The sequence below is a fragment of the Kogia breviceps genome, chromosome 2 (assembly GCF_026419965.1).
Source record: "Kogia breviceps isolate mKogBre1 chromosome 2, mKogBre1 haplotype 1, whole genome shotgun sequence".
NCBI classification, from domain to species: domain Eukaryota; kingdom Metazoa; phylum Chordata; class Mammalia; order Artiodactyla; family Physeteridae; genus Kogia; species Kogia breviceps.
Window position 1 is genome coordinate 107,068,033 of NC_081311.1, and position 20,272 is coordinate 107,088,304.

Here is a 20,272-nt window from a genome sequence, read left to right on the forward strand (position 1 = left end):
CCTAGTTGTGGTGAGTGGGTGATACTCTTCTTTGAGGTGCATGGGCTTCTCACTGGGGTGGCTTCTCTTCTTGAAGTGCATGGGCTCTAGGACTGCGGGCTTCAGTAGTTGTGGCACACGGGCTCAGTAGTTGTGGCTTGTGGGCTCTAGAGTGCAGGCTCAGTAGTTGTAGCGCATGGGTTTAGTTGCTCCATGGCACATGGGATCTTCCCGGACCAGGGATCAAACCCGTGTCCCCTGCATTGGCAGGTGGATTCTTAACCACTGTGCGACCAGGGAAGCCCTTTAAAAAACTTTAAAAAAGCTTTTAATTATGAAAAATTTCAGACCTAACAGAAGTAGGGAATAGTATAAATACCCAGGTAACCATCAGTGGCTTAAACAATAATCCACTCATGGCTAATCTTGTTTTATTTCTAGCTCTATCCACTCCTCCCTCCCCTTATTTTGAAACAAATCCTGGACATGGTATGATTTCCTCTGTAAATATTTCAGAATGTATGAGATCTAATTACTAACTGCTAGCTGGCACTCCTTCTGTTCCTCAGTGACTTAAAAAGTGTTGTGTTCATTGCACAGCATGTTGCTCTTCTCAGAAACCAGATAAATAGCATAATGATTTTATTTGATGACTTACCCAAACTGTAAACTCTCTGAGGGGTAGAGGTAAGGGAGGGTGGATATTATGGCATCTAGCTCACTGCCTTGCAATCAATCAACAGAGGTGAAAAGAAAAACAGAAACACAAGCAATGTGTTTTAGGTTTGTTAATACACTCGTACCCACATGAGTCTAGGGCCTTGTCTTACCTCTTTGCTTCTGTTCCCTTCCTGAATTCATTGCTCTACAGGAAAATTTTAAATTGTATTAAATCAGCCAAAGAACGGGGACTTGAGGGCAGAGTAAATTCTTCCTCCTCGGGAACAAAAAACATTAAAAAAGAAAAATCAAATGATTTCAGCCTGAGAAGATTTTTCCTAGCGGGACTCCGAGGGCGGGGCTGTGCGGAGGCCCCGCCCATCCCCGCCCCGCCCCGCCCCGCCCCGCCCCGCCTCCGCCAGCTCTCGGCTCTCCTCCCCACCCCCCGCCTTCCTGCTCTTCTTCCCGGCAGCCCTAGCGCCCGCCTCGGCGCTCCTCAAGATGGCGGCCGACAGTGAGGTGAGGTGTTTGCTCCCTCCGTATCCCTATCTCTCTTTAAGTTTGCTCCTCCGCGTTAGCGCCCGGGGGCTCAATCTCTTTCTTTCCTTTCACTTTCTGCAGCCCGAGTCCGAGGTATTTGAGATCACGGACTTCACCACAGCCTCGGAATGGGAAAGGTGAGTGAGTCGTTATCATTGGTTACTAGCACTTTGGGCCCCGGCGTCTACCCCCGCCACTCCGCCAGCATAGACTCCCCCAACCCAGACGCCACTTCTGCGGGAAAAGTAAGACCCGTGGGTCTCCGGGTCTGGATCCTCCCTGCTGTGGTCGGCCGCAAGCCTCTTCTGCGTCTCGCGTCTGACCAGCGCCGGCCCGCCCACATCGGCCAAACCCCGGAGGAGTTTAGTTTTCTCCGCTCTCCGGCCACTCTCCTTAGACCTTTGGTTCTCTCGTTGCTGCCCACCCTTAAAAACAGTTCCCAGGCTACCGCTTCCGTTCCTGCATTCCTTTCCGTGTACTTCATTTTGTTATAGTGAGCAATAAACTTCGCAGGTGCTTTTTTCTTTCTTTTTTTCTTTCCGTGTACGTCCTTTTCAGGAGGAGGCCTTTCTTCAGAGTCCTGGTGGTTGTCCGTCTGCCACACTCCCACCAGCTCCATCTTGTCTTTTAGGATAACCTTTTGAAATAGTCCGCGCCTGGCTTGGGAACGCTTTGATTCAAGTTGTTCCATTTCAGTGGGTAATATGCCCAGGCCTCCGGTGCCATCAAACTCCCAGTTGAAACATCTACGTGAAACTGTAGGATCGCTGGAATTAGTTGAAAGCCAAGTTTGGGGAGGAGTGATAGCTTGGATCGAGGTGTTATCAGTTTGATGTCGCAGAGGCCCTTCAGGTTTTCTGAGTGTTGAGGTCAGTAGTTATCTCGTTGGAAAATTTTATAATCTTTCTGGTTGGGAGAGGAAATCCATCTGGATGTGAATGTCATGTCATTAAACGGCATAGAAAAGATCCCTGCTGGGATACTTGTTTGACCTGTGGTCCCTTCCCCCGCCCCACCAAAAAGTCCGCAAGGCACAGTGGCAAGGCTTTATTGAGCAGGTACTGTGTGTTCAGAACTATACTAATAGAGAAGAACAAAGCCAAAACAAAACGCTTGATCCATGTGTTAAAAAAACAAAACAGCAAATAGTTAAATTAGTTTAAGGTTGCTATTGCTGTGGATTATAATTGTTGGAGGTATTTTCATAGAAAAGATAGGAAATGTGCTGGGCCTGGAAAATGGAAAGTAATTGGTTAAATACGAGAAGGCCCTGACGTGAACAGAGACAGGTGAAAACCTTTGGGATTTAATGAAATGTCTACTGGAGTGAAGGCTGTTTGTTGAAGGGAAGTAAACAAGATTATTAAGGAAGATAGGACCAGGTTATAGACAGCTTCCAAAGCGAAGTAAAGGAATCTAAATTTGGTGCTTTAAGACCAGTGATTCTCAAACTTCAGTGTGCGTCGGACTCATAGTTGATGATTCTGTGTGCCTGAGATTCAAAAATTTGCATTTCAAACAAACTCCCAGGTGATGCTGCTGCTACTGCTGGTCAGGAGACCACACTTTAGAACATTAAAGAGCAGTAGTGAGGGACCCTTGATTTTAAAGTGGCGAAGTTATATGAGAGTTGTTTGAGGAGATGAGGTAAAATGAAGTTACTTTGATTAGGTTGGTGATTGGAGACTGGAGAGAGAGGCTAGGAGGGAAGATTGTTAGACATTTCAAAGAAGTTGATGATAGGCTTGATGAAATGTACAAGTAGAAAAAAAAAAATCAAACATGGAACTGCAGTTTCTTGCCTGAGAGAATGAAGATAAGAAAGGGGCAAACTGAGAAGAATACAGTTTTAGACCTGTTGAATTTGAAATAATAACTTAGTGTCTTAAAGGTAGTTAGAAAATGTAATTTGAATCTTGGAGAGTGGGATGAGGAAACAAGAAACAAGAGGAAACGAGTATTTAATGGAAAAATGATCACTTTCCACAAGCTAAATACTTGAAGTATCCTGAAGTGGACTATTAAATCCTTTAGAGTAATTGTTAACACAGCTTTGAAAACTACCACAAAGTAGGAACTTTGATTTTTGACTTTTAAGCTCTTGTTTCTAGAGTAAAACTAGTGTTTTACAGTTTGTGGGAAAATGTTAAGACTTTGGAGTCGTTTAAAACTTGAGTTTAATGGGTTTTTTAAATTTAAAAAATTTTTTTAAATTTTTATTTAATTTTATTTTTTTAACATCTTTATTTGAGTATAACTGTTTTACAATAGTGTGTTAGTTTCTCCTTTACAACAAAGTGAATCAGTTATACATATACATATGTTCCCATATCTCTTTCCTCTTGCGTCACCCTCCCTCCCACCCTCCCTCTATTTACGATAGCCAGGACATGGAAGCAACCTAAGTGTCCATCAACAGATGAATGGATAAAGAAGATGTGGCACATATGCACAATGGAATATTACTCAGCCATAAAAAGAAATGAAACTGAGTTATTTGTAATGAGGTGGATAGACCTGGAGTCTGTCATACAGAGTGAAGTAAGTCAGAAGGAGAAAAACAAATACCGTATGCTAACACATATATATGGAATCTAAGAAAAAAAATGTCATGAAGAGATTAGTGGTAGGACGGGAATAAAACACAGACCTACTAGAGCATGGACTTGAAGATATGGGGAGGGGGAAGGGTAAGCGGTGACGATGTTAGAGAATGGCAGGGACATATACACACTACCAGATAGGGAGTTTAATGTTTGAATGAAATTTCTTGTCAGTATGTTATGAGCCATATGGACAGTTTATTGAGAGAAGCCAATAACTCTTTTTATCCCTTGTCCGTTGAAAAAATACTGAGTACCCATGTGTCAAGCACAGTGCAGGGCATTAGGGATGTGGTGGTCAGTGAAAGCATATGGTTTCTGCTCTTGCTGAACGTACAGACTAATGGAATAGACAGACATGAATCAAATAATAGTACAAGAGTCTATAATTACAATTGAAATACTGAGAAGAGAAAGAAACCTGGTCTTTTAAGAGTATATAACAAAAAAACCTAATACAGAATGAGAAGTAAGAGGAAGTGATCTTCAGGTGAGATCTGAAGAGCTTTCAGGGATAAAGTTATTACATTTTTCTAATCAAATATCAATATTTACAGGATAGAGTCCAATTTTGGTTTGTTTTAGTACTGATAGGATTCATACAATGAATATTTTAAGATGTTCCTTTTACTGTGAAAGCTGTAATATTTTAAATTACTTTTATTATAATACATCATTATAAAATAAAAAAGAAAGAAAAATCACCTGTAATCCTACCAGCAGGAGATAGCTATGGTTAATATTTTGAGAAAATTCATTGTAATCTGTGTGCTGTAAACTTTTTGTGTTAAACTGTATTAATATTTGTTTCTAAAATCTTTTAAAAAATTATTCTTATTAATTTATTTTTGGCTGCGTTGGGTCTTGCGGCGAGCAGGAGCTACTCTTTGTCGTGGTGTGCGGGCTTCTCTGTGCGGTGGCTTCTCTTGTTGCGGGCAATGGGTTCCAGGCGTGCGGGCTTCAGTAGTTGTGGCACGTGGGCTCAGTAGTTGTGGCTCGCGGGCTCTAGAGCGCAGGCTCAGTAGTTGTGGCGCATGGGCTTAGTTGCTCCACAGCATGTGGGATCTTCCCAGACCAGGGCTCGAACCCGTGTCTCCTGCATTGGCAGGCGGATTCTTAACCACTGCGGCACTGGGGAAGTCCCAATATTTATTTCTATAGCTCCCATTTTTTCATCTAACATATGGACATTTTCTTATTTCCTCAAATGGGCTTCAAAACATGATTTTTAATAGGTGCATATTAGTCCTTTGAATGGATGTACCATTAATTTACAGCTGTTTGCTGCAGTTGGACTCTAAGGCAGTTTCCAGTTTTTTACCTTTATAAATGTAATGTGTATTTCACATACAGATTTTTGCTCACATATGCATACATTTAAATTTTTTTTTCTTTTTTTGCAAACATGTTTACTTATTTCTAGAGCACTCTTCATAAAAACTGATAATTGCCATTTGAACCCCCTCAAAATATTGTATTAATATCTTTTTCTAATTTTAAAGAGGACGTAATTAGAAGGTTCAGTTGAATCATAAAAACTCCCATTACTACCTTTACACCAAGAATGTAAATAAATAATTTATAATGTCACTGACAGGAAAAAGCTGATATTTTTGAATATATTTTGACTAGAATTAACTCTAGTACTCTAGCAATACTATGTAAGTGTTTTAGGAGAACAGTGTTGCTGTTAGATTGCATCATACATATACAGTGTAAGAAGGTAGCTTCTTAGAGTAATAACAATTCTTCTGACAGTGTCCTTTGATATGTATTGAACACTGCTACTGAGAGTGTTCATTTGTTGAAATTGAGCATGTTGCTAGTCAGAGTTCATTCTCTTTAATAGGTCTGCTTGATCATTAGATTTATGGTACGCGGGCCTCTCACTGTTGTGACCTCTCTCGTTGCGGAGCACAGGCTCCAGACACGCGGCCTCAGCGGCCATGGCCCATGGGCCCAGCAGCTCCGCGGCATGTGGGATCTTCCCGGACCGGGGCACGAACCCGTGTCCCCTGCATTGGCAGGTGGACTCTCAACCACTGCGCCACCAGGGAAGCACTGATCGTTAGATTTAAAGATCAGACAGTGAATAGTTTAAAAATCTGTTGATTATTACTTAAAGCTGACAAATCTACTTTCAGTTTCTTGCCAGCTGTCCCTTAAAACTTGTTTTGTTTTAATGGGAAAGTTCCCAAATAATGTTTTTTGGGGGAGGGGGAGGCAAATCAGGGAATTCATAAATATCTTTAAAGGAAAAGTTAATTTAAATAGATCAGTTATTTGGAGGGTAGTGAAGAAATCATTGGCTTCATAATTATCTTTACTAGTATCATTTTAGTCTGTCAGTTTTTTTGTCTCAAATTTATTATATTCATTTCAATATGGAAAGATTTACTCATATTTTATACAAGGCAGAACAGGCTTTGTTGGGTTGGCAGTAGACTTTAAAAAAATCAATCTAAGAAATCTAAGAATTCTTTTTTTAAAAATTTTGCATTGTTTCCTTTTTTTTAACAGAAACTTTAAATCCACGTATTATCAAGGGAATTTATTATTTTAAAAAATTTATTTATATTTGGCGGCGTTGGGTGTTTGTTGCTGCACATGGGCCTTCTCTAGTTGTGGAGAGCGGGGGCTACTCTTCCTTGCAGTGCACAGTCTTCTCATTGCGGTGGCTTCTATTGTCGTGGAGCACGGGCTCTAGGTTCGCGGGCTCAGTAGTTGTGGCACGCGGGCTCAATAGTTGTGGCTTGCAGGCTGTAGAGTGCAGACTCAGTAGTTGTGGCACATGGGCTTAGTTACTCCGCGGCATGTGGGATCGTCCTGGACAAGGGATTGAACCCATGACCCCTGCATTGGCCGGCGGATTCTTAACCACTGGACCACCAGGGAAGTCCCTCAATTTAAGAATTCTTGGGCTAAAGATTATTTTCATTTTTATTTCACATCCATAAATTAGGCTAACGATACTAAACTTACTGAGCCTTCTTTGTTGAAAGTGTTAAAATATTAAAAAAAAACTTTTAAAGAGGTATATAACAGTAGGAAAAAATTTGGTTACATATTTAGAAAATTTTCCTCTTTTCTAGGTTTATTTCCAAAATTGAAGAAGTCTTGAATGACTGGAAACTGATTGGAAACTCTTTGGGAAAGCCACTTGAAAAGGTCGGATCTATTTGCTCCTGTCTCTAAATGAGTATTTGCTTTGAAACTTCTATTTTTAAGTCTTTTGCTGCATTTGGTGCATTTAAAGTAAATGCTTTTAAAGTTATATATAATCTATGAACATAAACTGGCATCTGGAAGAACTTGGATCGGAATCTATGACGAACAATATTTGTAAGATACTTGTGACCTGTTTTTTTTTAAATTAAAAAAAAATTAATTAATTAATTAATTAACTTTTGGCTGTGTTGGGTCGTCGTTTCTGTGCGAGGGCATTCTCTAGGTGTGGCAAGCGGGGGCCACTCTTCATCGCAGTGCGCGGGCCTTTCACTGTCGCGGCCTCTCGTGTTGCGGAGCACAGGCTCCAGTCGCGCAGGCTCAGTAGTTGTGGCTCATGGGCCTAGTTGCTCCGCGGCATGTGGGATCTTCCCAGACCAGGGCTCGACCCCGTGTCCCCTGCATTAGCAGGCAGATTCTCAACCACTGCGCCACCAGGGAAGCCCGTGTGACCTGTTTTTTAAATGATAAAATTTTGTATGTGTAATGTCATTCTTTGTGAGTGATTTTATTTCTGTTTCTCCTGATGTTTACTTCTCCCTTGCTTTCTCCCTTAGAATGTTCGAAAATAGTTTTTCAGATTTTTTTGGTCAGAGAAAAATCGCAACTACCAACTTCTTGGGTAGAGTATTTTGTGTAACTAATGAGGAAAAATCTTGGTTTCAACAATTAACTTGATGTCATTTGTAGTTATTTTACTCAGTTTTTGTATTTTATGATACCACTAATAATGTTTGTCCTTCCCCTCTTCTTTTTTTAACTTTATGGATGTTTTGAGGATATTTAAGAATGAAAAAAAATGAAAAAAATATTCAAAATTGAGGTGAAACTAATCCTAAGATATTGATAGTTTTGCTCATAAAACACGCTCCAAATGTTTACTGAAGCACTACTCTGAGAACAAACCTAGATTTCCTGTATTTCACTGAAGGGAACTAACAATTTGATTTTAGGCTTATATAGATGCTCTTTGTTAGGTGAATTCTTTTCAAGTAAATTTGATCATTGTTTTTGTTAAAAATCTATTCTTTTTTTTTTTTTTTTTTTTTTGCGGTACGTGGGTCTTTCACTGTTGTGGCCTCTCCCATTGCGGAGCACAGGATCTGGACGCGTAGGCTTAGCGGCCATGGCTCACGTGCCTAGCCGCTCTGCGGCATGTGGGATCCTCCCAGACTGGGGCACGAACCTGTGTCCCCCGCATTGGCAGGCGGACTCTCAACCCCTGCACCACCAGGGAAGCCCTAAAAATCTATTCTTAACTGCAGTTTACCCCATGTAAGGAACTCTCAGTATTTGCTAGGGTTTTTCAGCTTTATTGTGATGTTAACAGAATTTGAGACTCTCAAAGTATTATGATATTTTTCCTTATCCATATGAATAAGAGCAGACAAAGAAATCACATCATTTAATATAGTGAAATATATACATTAAATCAACTGTGTTTAAATATTTTATGACTGTATTTTTGAATAGAGGAAATGTGAAGTTCTGAAACACAGATATTCTATTCCACTTGAAACAAAGACATAACAGTTGATATAAATGCCAGTAAAATTAAAGGCAAAACAAGCTGGTTATAACTGGAGTGGGAAGTGATTTGTACTGTCAAAAAGAGAGTTAAACTGGACTTCCCTGGTGGCGCAGTGGTTGGGAATCCACCTGCCAATGCGGGGGACACGGGTTTGAGCCCTGGTCTGGGAGGATCCCGCATGCCACAGAGCAACTAAGCCTGTGCGCCACAACTACTGAGCCTGTGCTCTAGAGCCCACGTGCCACAACTACTGAAGCCCACGTGCCACAACTACTGAAGCCCGTGCACGTAGAGCCCGTGCTCCGCAACAAGAGAAGCCACTGCAATGAGAAGCCTGTGCACTACAACGAAGAGTAGCCCCTGCTCCCTGCAACTAGAGAAAGTCCGCGTGCAGCAACAGAGACCCAATGCAGCTAAAAAAAAAAGAGCTAAACTGTGTATTTGTGAGCTCTGATATTATTCCTTAATTCTTTGATTTACACATATTCACTGGGTATCCTTTATGTGCCATGTCTGAAGAAGTAGTGAACAGGATAAGATCCTTGTTTGCCATTGCACATGAAATTTCATGAGAGAGGTAATTAATAAGTAAATAAGATTAAATTTCTAGATGCTAAATTCAACTTCGGGATTTAAGTTGGGTAATGTATTCAAAGTAGGTAGCATATTGCTATCAGGTAGTAGGGGCAAAAGGAGTGTTTTCTCCCTATAGGTAGTAGTAAATAAATCAAATATGGAAAATATAAACAGATTTCAAGGTGAGCTGTAACTATGATGAATAAGCTTAAAGAAAGTGTAAAGGAGTGTATATATATATATGCTATATATATTCAGCATAAAAAAGAAAATTTAGAGCATACCTTAGTAAGAGATTGTAATTTATGTCAAAGACAGTGATTACCAATTCTCTTTCTCCACTGAGGGAGAATTAAGAGAAATTATTTTTTGATTTTTTTTTTTGTGTGTGTGTTATGCGGGCCTCTCACTGTTGTGGCCTCTCCCTTTGCGGAGCACGGGCTCTGGACGTGCAGGCTCAGTGGCCATGGCTCACGGGCCCAGCCGCTCTGCGGCATGTGGGATCTTCCCAGACCGGGGCACAGACCGGGGCACAAACCCGTGTCCCCTGCATCGGCAGGCGGATTCTCAACCACTGCGCCACGAGGGAAGCCCGAGAAATTATTTTTTAAATACCTTTAATTATGGAAAATTTCAAAAATAGTATAGGGAACCCCCATGTGTGTGTCACTCGGGTTTAACAATTCTTCTTTTTCTTATTTCAATATTACCTCTATCTACTCGCCACCCCTACTAGATTTTTTTAAATAGTTTTTTTTTAAATAAAGGATACATAATGCACCAGACTGCTTATTCTGATAAATGTTTATATCATGTAAGATTCCTCACTCAAGACATTGGACATTTCTGTCATCCCAGAAATGTCCATACTGAACCTTTCCACTTGATTCCCATGTTCCTCACTCATGTCTTCTCCCTGCAACCCCCCTTCCCCACTGCCCTTCCAAGGCATCTGCTGTTCTTTTCCTTTTTTCTTTTAAACCATAAATTACTTTTGCCTGCTCTGCGATTGGATATACATGCTATCATACAGTACATACTCTTTATGCTGGCTTGTTTTACATAACATTTGAGATTATTTTAGGTTGTTGCAGGTATCAGTATTTTTTTTTTTTTTTTTTTTTTCGCATTACGCGGGCTTCTCACTGTTGTGGTCCTCCCGTTGCGGAGCGCAGGCTCCGGATGCACAGGCTCAGCGGCCCTGGCTCACAGGCCCAGCCGCTCCGCGGCATGTGAGATCTTCCCAGACCTGGGCACGAACCCGTGTCCCCTGCATCGACAGGCGGGTTCTCAACCACTGTGCCACCAGGGAAGCCCAGGTATCAGTATTTTTATTGCTGAGTAGTAGTCTGTTGTGTGAATATACCACAGTGTGTCACTTGTTGACAGACGTATTTGTTATTATGAATAAAGCAGAACATTCTTACATGAGGCCTTTTGTAGAGGTATATTTTTATTTCTCTTGGGTAAATACCTAGGAGTAGAATTACTGGGTCATAGGCTAAGTGTATGCTTAACTTTATGAGAAATTGCTAGATCTTTTGTAACATTTTACCTACTTACCAGCAATATGTGAGAGTTTGGGTCATTTCATATTTTCACCAACAGTTGTTTGTTTTCAGACTTGTAAATTTTAGTCCTCCTAATGGTATGTAGTTTGTGGAATTAATTTGTATTTCTCTTTCTGGTTTTACTTTTGTATTTCTGTGATGAATATTGGTATTGACCACTTTTTTCATGTGTTTGTTAGCCATTTGTGTGTTGTCTTTTGTGAAATGTCTGTTCAAGTTTTTTGTCCATGTTTTAAATTGGGTTGAGTTTTTATTGAGTTGTAGGGATCTCTTAGTTCTTTTATATATTCTGCTTTTAAGTCTTTTCACAGATAGTACTTTTGCTAGGTTGTGAAGATATGTTTTCTTCTAGAATTTATCATTTTAGCTTTTATTTAGGTATATGACCCATCATGAACTAATGACATGTATGGTGTGAGGTGGGAATCACAGTTCAGTTTTTTACATATGGCTATCTTGTTCTAGAACCTTTTGTTGAAAACCCTTTTTTCTCCATTGAATTGCTTTGTTGCCTTTGTCAGACAGTTGACCTAGGGGGGGTCATTTCTGGAATCTGTATTCTGTTTCATTAATCTATTTGGAAATCCTGATGTCAATACCACATTGTGTTGACTACTGTAGTTTAGGGTTTCCCAGTTTGGGCATTATTGAAATTTTGGGCCAGGTTGTTGTGGGGCTGTCTTGCGTATTATAGAATTTTAGTAGTATCCCTGTCCTCTTAACTGTTAGATCCCAGTAGCATCCTCCCCGTGGTGAAAACCAAAAATGTATCTAGACATTGCCAAATGTCCCCTGAGGTGCAAAATTGCCTCCTACTGAGAGCCACTGAATAGCTTTAGAGTAAGTCCCAAATTTAGTTAATGTAAATTCTCTAGCTTTTGTTGTTTTCCCAAATTGTTTTGTCTATTCTAGGACCTTTGTTTTTATTATTAATTTGAGAATGAGCTTATATAAGTTTATATAAAAAGGATTATTATTATGCTGGGACTATGATTGGGATTGTGTTGGATTTATAGATTACTTTGAGAAGTAACATTTTGACAATCTTGAAGCTTGACATCTCTTCACTTATTAAGTCATCTTTATCGCAGCAATGTTTTATAGTTTTTGATGAGGTCTTGCATTTTTTTTGTTAAATTTATTACTAAATATTTTATGTTATATGATGCAGTTGTAAATGGAATTTTTTTTTTTTTTTTTTTTGCGGTACGTGGGCCTCTCACTGTTGTGGCCTCTCTCGTTGCGGAGCACAGGCTCTGGACGGGCAGGCTCAGCGGCCATGGCTCACGGGCCCAGCTGCTCTGCGGCATGTGGGATCCTCCCGGACTGGGGCATGAACCCGTGTCCCCTGCATTGGCAGGCGGACTCTCAACTACTGCGCCACCAGGGAAGCCCAATGGAATTGTTTTTAAATTTTCTTTTTCATTTGTTTGTTGCTAGTGCATAGATATACAATAAAATTTTGTTACTGATTTGGTATCTTGAGACCTGGTTAAATGTAAAGATTCATAATCTTTTTGTTAATTCTTTTGCATATTCTACATGCATAGTCATTTCGTTTGCAAATAGGGACAGTTTTACTTTTTCAATTTTTGTACCTTGCATTTCTTATTTTTAATTGCACTAACTGGGACCTTTAGTGAAATTTTGAATAGAATTGCTCAGAGTGGACATCCTTGCCTCCTTCCCAATTTTAGGGGGGAGATGTCCAGCACTTTAATACTCAGAATTGTAGGTTTTTCGTATAACACGGGAAATTCTGTTCTTAATTAGCTGAAAGGTTTTTTTGAGATCATGGGTATAATTTATTCAAATCTTACTCTGTACCTATTGAAACAGTCATGTGGTTTTTCTTTTTTGTTCTCTGAATATGGTTAAGTATGTTGATTAATTAATTAATTTTTTTTTTTTTTTTTTTTTTTGCGGTGCGTGGGCCTCTCACTGCTGTGGCCTCTCCCTTTGCGGAGCACAGGCTCCGGACGCGCAGGCTCAGCGGCCACGGCTCACGGGCCCAGCCGCTCCGCGGCACGTGGGATCTTCCCGGACCGGGGCACGAACCCGCGTCCCCCGCGTCGGCAGGCGGACTCCCAACCACTGCGCCACCAGGGAAGCCCTGATTAATTTTTTTTATTGTGGTAAAATATATACAGATGGTCTCCACCTTACGGTGGTCTGACTTAGGATTTTTTGATGGGTATGGTACCAAAGTGATACACACTCAGTGGAAATTGTACTTTGAATTTTGATCTTTTCTCAGGCTAGCCTGTGTGGTACAGTACTCTCTTGTGATGCTGGGCAGCAAGCTGCAGCTCCCAGTAAATCATTCAGTCATGAGGGTAAGCAACTGATACACTTAAAACCGTTCTGTACCCGTGTAACCATTCTGTTTTTTTACTTTAAGTACTCAATAAATTACATGAGTTAGTCAACATTTCATTACAAAATAGGCTTTGTGTTAGATGATTTTGTCTAACTAGGCTAATGTTAAGTGTTCTGAGCATGTTTAAGGTAGGCTAGGCTAAGCTATAATATATGATAGGTTAGGTGTATTATGTTGACTTAACGATATTTCTAACCTATTATGAGTTTATTGGGCCATAATAACACCATGATAAGTTAAGGACAATTTGTACTTATGGTTTACTACTTTAAGCTTTTTTTTTTTTTTTTTTCCTGCGGTACGCGGGCCTCTCACTGCTGCGCTCCGCGGCGTGTGGGATCTTCCCAGACCAGGGCACGAATCTGTGTCCCCTGCATTGGCAGGTGGACTCTCAACCACTGCGCCACCAGGGAAGCCCTCTTTAACCATTTTTAAGTGTAAAATTCAGTGGTGTTACATTGTTGAAGTTTTCATCAACCCAAACTGAAACTCCCCTCCTCACCAACCCGAAGCCCCTGGTAACCACTGTTCTACTTCTGTTTCCATGAATTCACTAATTTATGTCCTTCATATAGGTGGGATCATACATTATTTGTCCTTTTGTATCTGGTTTGTTTCACCTAGCATACGTAATGTCTTCAAGGTTCATCCATGTGGTAGAATGTGTTAGAATTTCATTCCTTTTTAAGTTGGAATAATATTCCATTGGATGTATATGTACCACATTTTGCTTATCCATTCATCATTCAGTGGACACTTGGGTTATTTTCACTTTCTGGCTTCTGTGAATAATGCTGCTGTGAACATGGGTGTGTAAATATCTGTTTGAGTCCCGTTCAGTTCTTTTAGATATGTACCCAGAAATGGAATATTTGCATCATATGCTAATTCTATTTTTAATTTTTTGAAGAATTGCCATACTGTTGGCTGGCTAAAAATACTGTTTTTCTTTATCTAAAAGTATCTTTATTTTACTTGATTTTTGAAGAGTAGTTTTGCTGAGGAATTCTGGCTGAAGAGTTTCCCCTCCAGTTCTTTAAAAATATAGTTCCATTGTCTTCTGTTCTCTGTAATTTCTGCTGAGAAATTAGATGGCATTTATATTTTTGTCCTAGCTAGGTGTTTTTTTTTCCTCAGGCTGCGTTCAAGATTTTTTTCTGTATCTTTTTAAGCCGTCTTAACTATGAATGTGCATAGGTTTATTTCGTTTGTATTTTTCCTGTTTAGTTTTATTAATACTGAATAGGTAAATTTTTTGTTTTTCACCAAACTGGGGAAGTTTTGGCCATTATTTTAAAAATACATTTCTGGCCTCTTCTTTTTTTCTGTGATTTAAGTTATATTTGACTTCTTGATACTGTTCTACAGGTCTCTGAGGCTCTGCTCTCCTGAAGTCTTTTCTCTATCATAATTTCTCAGGATTTATCTTCTGTTGTCTCCAGTTTGCTGTTAAACCCACTTAATATATCTTCCAGTTTAATTGTTGTAGTTTTTAGTCTAGAATTTGTATTTGGTAATTTCCAATTATCTGTGATTGCTTATCTCTAAAGTTGTTTGAAAATATTATCCTTTATTCCTCCAATTGCAACATCTACATCTTGAGGTTGGATTTTGTTTACTGTATTCCCTTGCATATATGTCACATTTTCTTGTTTTTTTAATTTGTTTTGTGTTTTTACTCGGTAATTTCTTAATTTTATGCTTGTATTTTGAATGAAATTTAGGGACTAGATTCTGTTGTGTTCTCTGAAGAGTATTTTTTGTTCTAGCAAGCAGTTTGCTTAATTGGATTCAAAGTCCATTCTCTTTTCAGTGGTGACAACAGCTGAAATATTTCCTTTTAAGTTCCTTCTTTGTCACTGTATGCTGGAGTCTCTACTCCACATGCATGGTTTAGCAGTTAACCAAGATTTGGGGCAGAGTTTATGTGCAAATTTTGGGGCTTACCCCCTAGTTGTGCACAGATTAGACTGCCATTAGGTCAGAAATTCTCATGGTGTGGTCTGAGGACCTCTTTTTGACTCTGCGAGCCTTTCAAGGTTGACAAGGTCCTGCCTTTTCCAACTATATTGTGTATGTGATGCCTTTTTTTCTTTATATGCTTCAGGAAGAACAACGGATTGCAAAGAGTGAATGAAGGTGCAGATATGAGAATCCAGTTGTCTTTTTAAAACTATATAATAGAGAGATTTACAAAATGTAAATCTATGCCACCCTTCTTGTTAATATATTTTTTTTCTGGAAAATATTAAAATTTTATTTTAATAGGTAATAAGTTCATTGTCATTTTAAATGAATTTAAAAATTAAAAATTTTTTTCGTTTTTAATTTCTTATATGGGGTACTCAGTACTTTTAAGAAAGTAAAGGAATCCTGAGGCAGAAAAATTTGAGACTGCTGTCTTAGACGAGAAGTTATAAAATGCAGATCTCATTGGATGCAGTTTCATTTTTTCATGGATAAACTCTAAAGTTTCTGTCTCCATTTGGTCACTCTCCAGAGCCTTGAAAAAATGTTTTTTTTAAAACCAGATTTTATAATTTTTACCTAAAGGAGGGTTAATCTGTCCAACCAGTCAAGGAAGGACTTCCTTGGTGGTGCAGTGGTTAAGAATCTGCCTGCCAGTGCAGGGGACACGGGTTCGATCCCTGGTCCGGGAAGATCTCACATGCCATGGAGCAACTAAGCCCGTGCACCACAACTACTGAGCCTGTGCTCTGGAGCCCATGCGCTGCAACTACTGAAGCCCATGTGCAGTAGGGCCCATGCGCCGCAACTACTGAGCCCATGCACCGCAACTTCTGAAGCCCATGTGCTCTAGGGCCTGCTTGCCGCAACTACTGAGCCTGTATGCTGCAACTACTGAAGCCTGTGCACCTAGAGCCTGTGCTCTGCAACGAGAGAAGCCACCGTAACAAGAAGTCCGCGCACCGCCATGAAGAGTAGCCCCCCACTTGCTGCAACTAGAGAATGCCCACGTGCAGCAATGAAGACCCATCACAGCCAAAGATTAAAAAAAAAAGAGAGAGAGGAGGAAATGGCAGTTATTGACTATTAGCTATGGTACTATGCAACATAATTGTGACTGTGCCTGTTAACTTAATCCTTAGACAAATTTTGGTGATGAACTATTACAGTATTTTATGGACAAGAAATGAGGCCTGGGTGCTTGTAGTAATTTGCCCAAAGTCATTCTGTCAGAAGTTGGGTTAAGCAGGATTATACCAAAGTAGGTCACGCTTGCCTTCAAAGACCCACGTTTCTATTTTACTCTGCACTTTTTGGCTTCAGAGATTTAAGAAAATGTAAAATTACATAAGGAAGTATTAGAATAGGTTTCTAAGTCAGATTTTGGAATTTTAGTTTCTTGGGCTTAATAAAATAGATAAAAATCTTGGTATGAATATGATCCTGCTTGAAAACAAGGAAATTAAAGAAATGACCTTTTAAATTTTTTTTAGTCTTGTAATTTCACGATTCTATGTATCTAGCAAAAATTTGAAATACTTTTCATGAGATGTTAAGTTTAGGTATGGTATGATCTGAGAATAGAACTGTTTATGCTCTTTTTTTAAAAAAAAAATTATTTATTTTGGCTGCGCTGGGATCTTCATTGTGGCATGTGGGATCTTTAGTTTGCAAAACACGGGCTTCTTAATTGCAGCATGAGAACTGTTAGTTGCGGCATGCATGTGGGATCTAGTTCCCCGACCAGGGATCCAACCCGGGTCCCCTGCATCGGGAGTGAGGCATCTTACCCACTGGAGCACCAGGGAAGTCCCAGTCAGTGACTGACTCTTATCTCACTGAAAGATAAGAAGAAAGATGGAAGAAAGATTATTGTGGAAGAAAGATTCTTTCTTATGGAAGAAAGATGATTAACTTTAGAATATTAATAAAAGAAGAATGACTTTAATAGTATTGAAATGCGTTGAGATTTTTTCATACCCACCCAGTAGACTGGAATGACATTTATTTCAGTACTTAAATTTCATAAGGCAAATGTAAAATAAATTTTAATTATAGTTTTGCTCCTGTTGAAAAACTTCCCAAACTACAGTGTAACAATAGGTCAGACTTGTGACTGATATCGCCATTATAAACAATTTATATTTCTTTATTTGCCTTCTCTCCAAACACCGAAGTGTCACATGGATCATTAGAATGGGGGGAGTGGAGACTTTTTTAAATGCTAAAGTTTTGGGAGACTAGACAATTGAGGATCAGTCAGTGATGAGAATATGGTGTTTCTGAAATGAAGTAAATCAAAATGAAAGCAACATTGAGTTGCCTATAACATTTTTAGGAGTAGGATTATTTAACGTAATGTTTATACTCTTTTTCCTTTAAATAGTAATCATAATGTCTGTAGCTTTTCTGGATATTATACAGAAGGAAAAATATTTTATATTTCCTCTTCTTTCAGATTGGAAGTTTTTGGAGTTCTTTGCTGTTATTGTGTTAAAAATTTTCTTGTAATAAAAAAATGGCAGGAGATATCTTTAAGAGATAGCATAGCATAGCGATGAAGAGTACGGGCCCTAGGGAATTCCCTGGCAGTCCAATGGTTAGGACTCCAGCTTCCACTGCAGGGGGCATGGGTTTGATCCCTTGTCAGGGAACTAGGATCCTGCATGCAGAGCAGTGCAGCCAAAAAATACATAAATAAATGAAGTGGTCCAAAAAAAAAAAAGTATATGGGCCCTACAATCATATGGCTTGTATTAGAATTCTAGTTTGTTTTTTATTTTTATTGAGGTATAGTTGATGTACAATATTATATGTTACAGGTGTACAACAGTGATTCACAGTTTTTAAGGGTTATGCTCCATTTATAGTTATTACAAAATATTGGTTATACTCCCTGTGCTGTACAATGTATCCTTGTAGCTACAAGGATACAAAATATTTTTCCAAATATTTTCCAAAATAAATTCCAAAATATTTTTATTTACAAAATAAAATATATGGGCTTCCCTGGTGGTGCAGTGGTTGAGAGGCTGCCTGCCGATGCAGGGGACATGGGTTTGTGCCCCGGTCCGGGAGGATCCCACATGCCGTGGTGCGGCTGGGCCCATGAGCCGTGGCCGCTGGGCCTGTGTGTCTGGAGTCTGTGCTCCGCAATGGGAGAGGCCACAGCAGTGAGAGGCCCGCGTACCGCAAAAAAAAAAAAAAAAAAAAAAAAAAAAAATTATTTTAACCATAATAGTTTGCACCTCTTGATTTCCTCCCCCTTCCCTCTCCCCGCTGGTAGCCACTAGTTTGTTCTTTATATCTCTGATTTTATTTCTTTTTTGTTACATCCATTTGTTTTATTTTTTAGACTCCATATATAAGTGATTACAGTATTTGCCTTTCTCTGACTTACTTCCCTAACATAAGACCCTCCAGGTCTATCCATGTTGTTGCAAATTGCAAAATTTCATTCTTGTTTTATGGCTGAGTAATATTCCATTGTGTGTGTTTATATACATCTATATCACATCGTTTTTTCCTTTTTGCTATTAAAAAATTTTTATGCCATTTTAAAATATTATTTTCCATTTACAGTTATTACAAAATATTGGCCATGTTCTGTGTGTTGTACAATACATCCTTGAGCCTGTCTTACAGACATAGCTGTTACTTCCCACTCCACCCCTATAGTGCCACCCCTCCCACCCCATAACCACTAGTTTGTTCTCTAGATCTGTGAGTCTGCTTCTTTTTTGTTATATTCACCAGTTGGCTGTATTTTTTAGATTCCACATGTAAATGATATCATACAGTATTTGCTTCTCCCTGCCTTGTTTCACTTAGCATAATGCCCTCCAAGTCCATCCATATTGCTGCAAATGGCAAAATTTTGTTCTTTTTTATGGCTGAGTAATAGTCCATATATATATATATATATATATATATATATATATATATGTTGATACCATATCTTTATCCATGCATCAGTTGATGGACACTTAGGTTGCTTCTATATCTTGGCAATTGTAAATAATGCTGCTATGAACATTGGGGTCCATGTATCTTTTTGAATTAGGGTTTTTGTATTTTTCAGATATATACCCAGGAATGGAATTGCTGGGTCATATGGTAGTTCCATTTTTAGTTTTTTGAGGAAACCTCTGTACTGTTTTCCACAGTGGCTGCATCAGCTTACATTCCCAATAACAGTGTATGAGGGATTCCTTTTCTCGACATGCTCAGCAACATTTGTTATTTGTGGTCTTTTTGATGTTAGCCATTCTGAAAGGTGTAAGGTGATATCTCATTGTGGTTTTAATTTGCATTTCTCTGATGATTAACAATGTTTTCATGTGACTGTTGGCCATCTGTATATCTTCTTTGGAAAAATGTCTATTCAGATCTTCTGCCCATTTTTTTTTTTTTTTTTTGCGGTATGCGGGCCTCTCACTGTTGTGGCCTCTCCCATTGTGGAGCACAGGCTCCGGACGTGCAGGCTCAGCGGCCATGGCTCACGGGCCCAGCCGCTCCACAGCATGTGGGATCTTCCTGGACTGGAGCACGAACCCATGTCCCCTGCATCGGAAGGTGGACTCTCAACCACTGCGCCACCAGGGAAGCCCTTCTGCCCATTTTTTGGTTGATATTGAGTTGTGTGAGCCATTTGTATATTTTCGAAATTAACCTCTTATCAGTCATACCTTTTGCAAATATTTTCTCCCATTCAGTAGGTAGTCTTTTGTTTTGTTGGTGGTTTCCTTTGCTGTGCGAAAGCTTTTAAGTCTAACTGGGTACCATTTGTTTATTTTGGTTTTTATTGCCTTTGCTTTAGGAGAAAGATTTTTTAAAAAAATTGCTACAGTTTATGCCAGAGTGTTCTGCCTATGTTTTCTTCTAGGAGTTTTATGGTTTCTGGTCTTACGTTTAGGTCTTTAATCCATTTTAAGTTTATTTTTGTATATCGTGTTAGAGAATGTTCTAATTTCATTCTTGTACATGTAGCTGTCCAGCTTTCCCAGAACCACTTATTGAAGACTGTCTTTTCTTCAGTGTATATTCTTGCCTCCTTTGTCATAGATTAATTGACTCTAAGTACGTGGGTTTATTTCTGGGCTCTCCATTCTGTTGCACTGATCTATGTGTGTTTTTGTGCCAGTATCATACTGTTTTCCCAACCAGGAATTGAACCCAGGCACTTGGCAGTGAAAGCATGGAGCCCTAACCACTGGACCGCCAGGGAATTCCCCATGCT

The 20,272-nt window shown here is 39.4% G+C and overlaps 1 protein-coding gene across 8 annotated transcripts in view; it reads left to right on the forward strand.

The window, feature by feature from the left end:
- The first annotated feature begins 1,100 nt into the window (after window positions 1–1,100).
- Window positions 1,101–20,272, forward strand: part of RAB3GAP1 (RAB3 GTPase activating protein catalytic subunit 1) — a 132,735-nt gene continuing 113,563 nt past the window's right edge. For 2 of the 8 annotated variants that reach the window (XM_067025928.1, XM_067025931.1), the window contains exons 1-3: window positions 1,112–1,158; window positions 1,261–1,316; window positions 6,875–6,950. In XM_067025928.1, the coding sequence (XP_066882029.1) occupies window positions 1,141–1,158; window positions 1,261–1,316; window positions 6,875–6,950 (150 nt within the window). In that variant the 5' untranslated portion in view covers window positions 1,112–1,140. Of the gene's footprint in view, window positions 1,159–1,260; window positions 1,317–6,874; window positions 6,951–20,272 lie in introns of all 8 variants that reach the window. The other 6 variants (XM_059053676.2, XM_067025929.1, XM_067025934.1 and 3 more) reach the window with 6 other exon arrangements.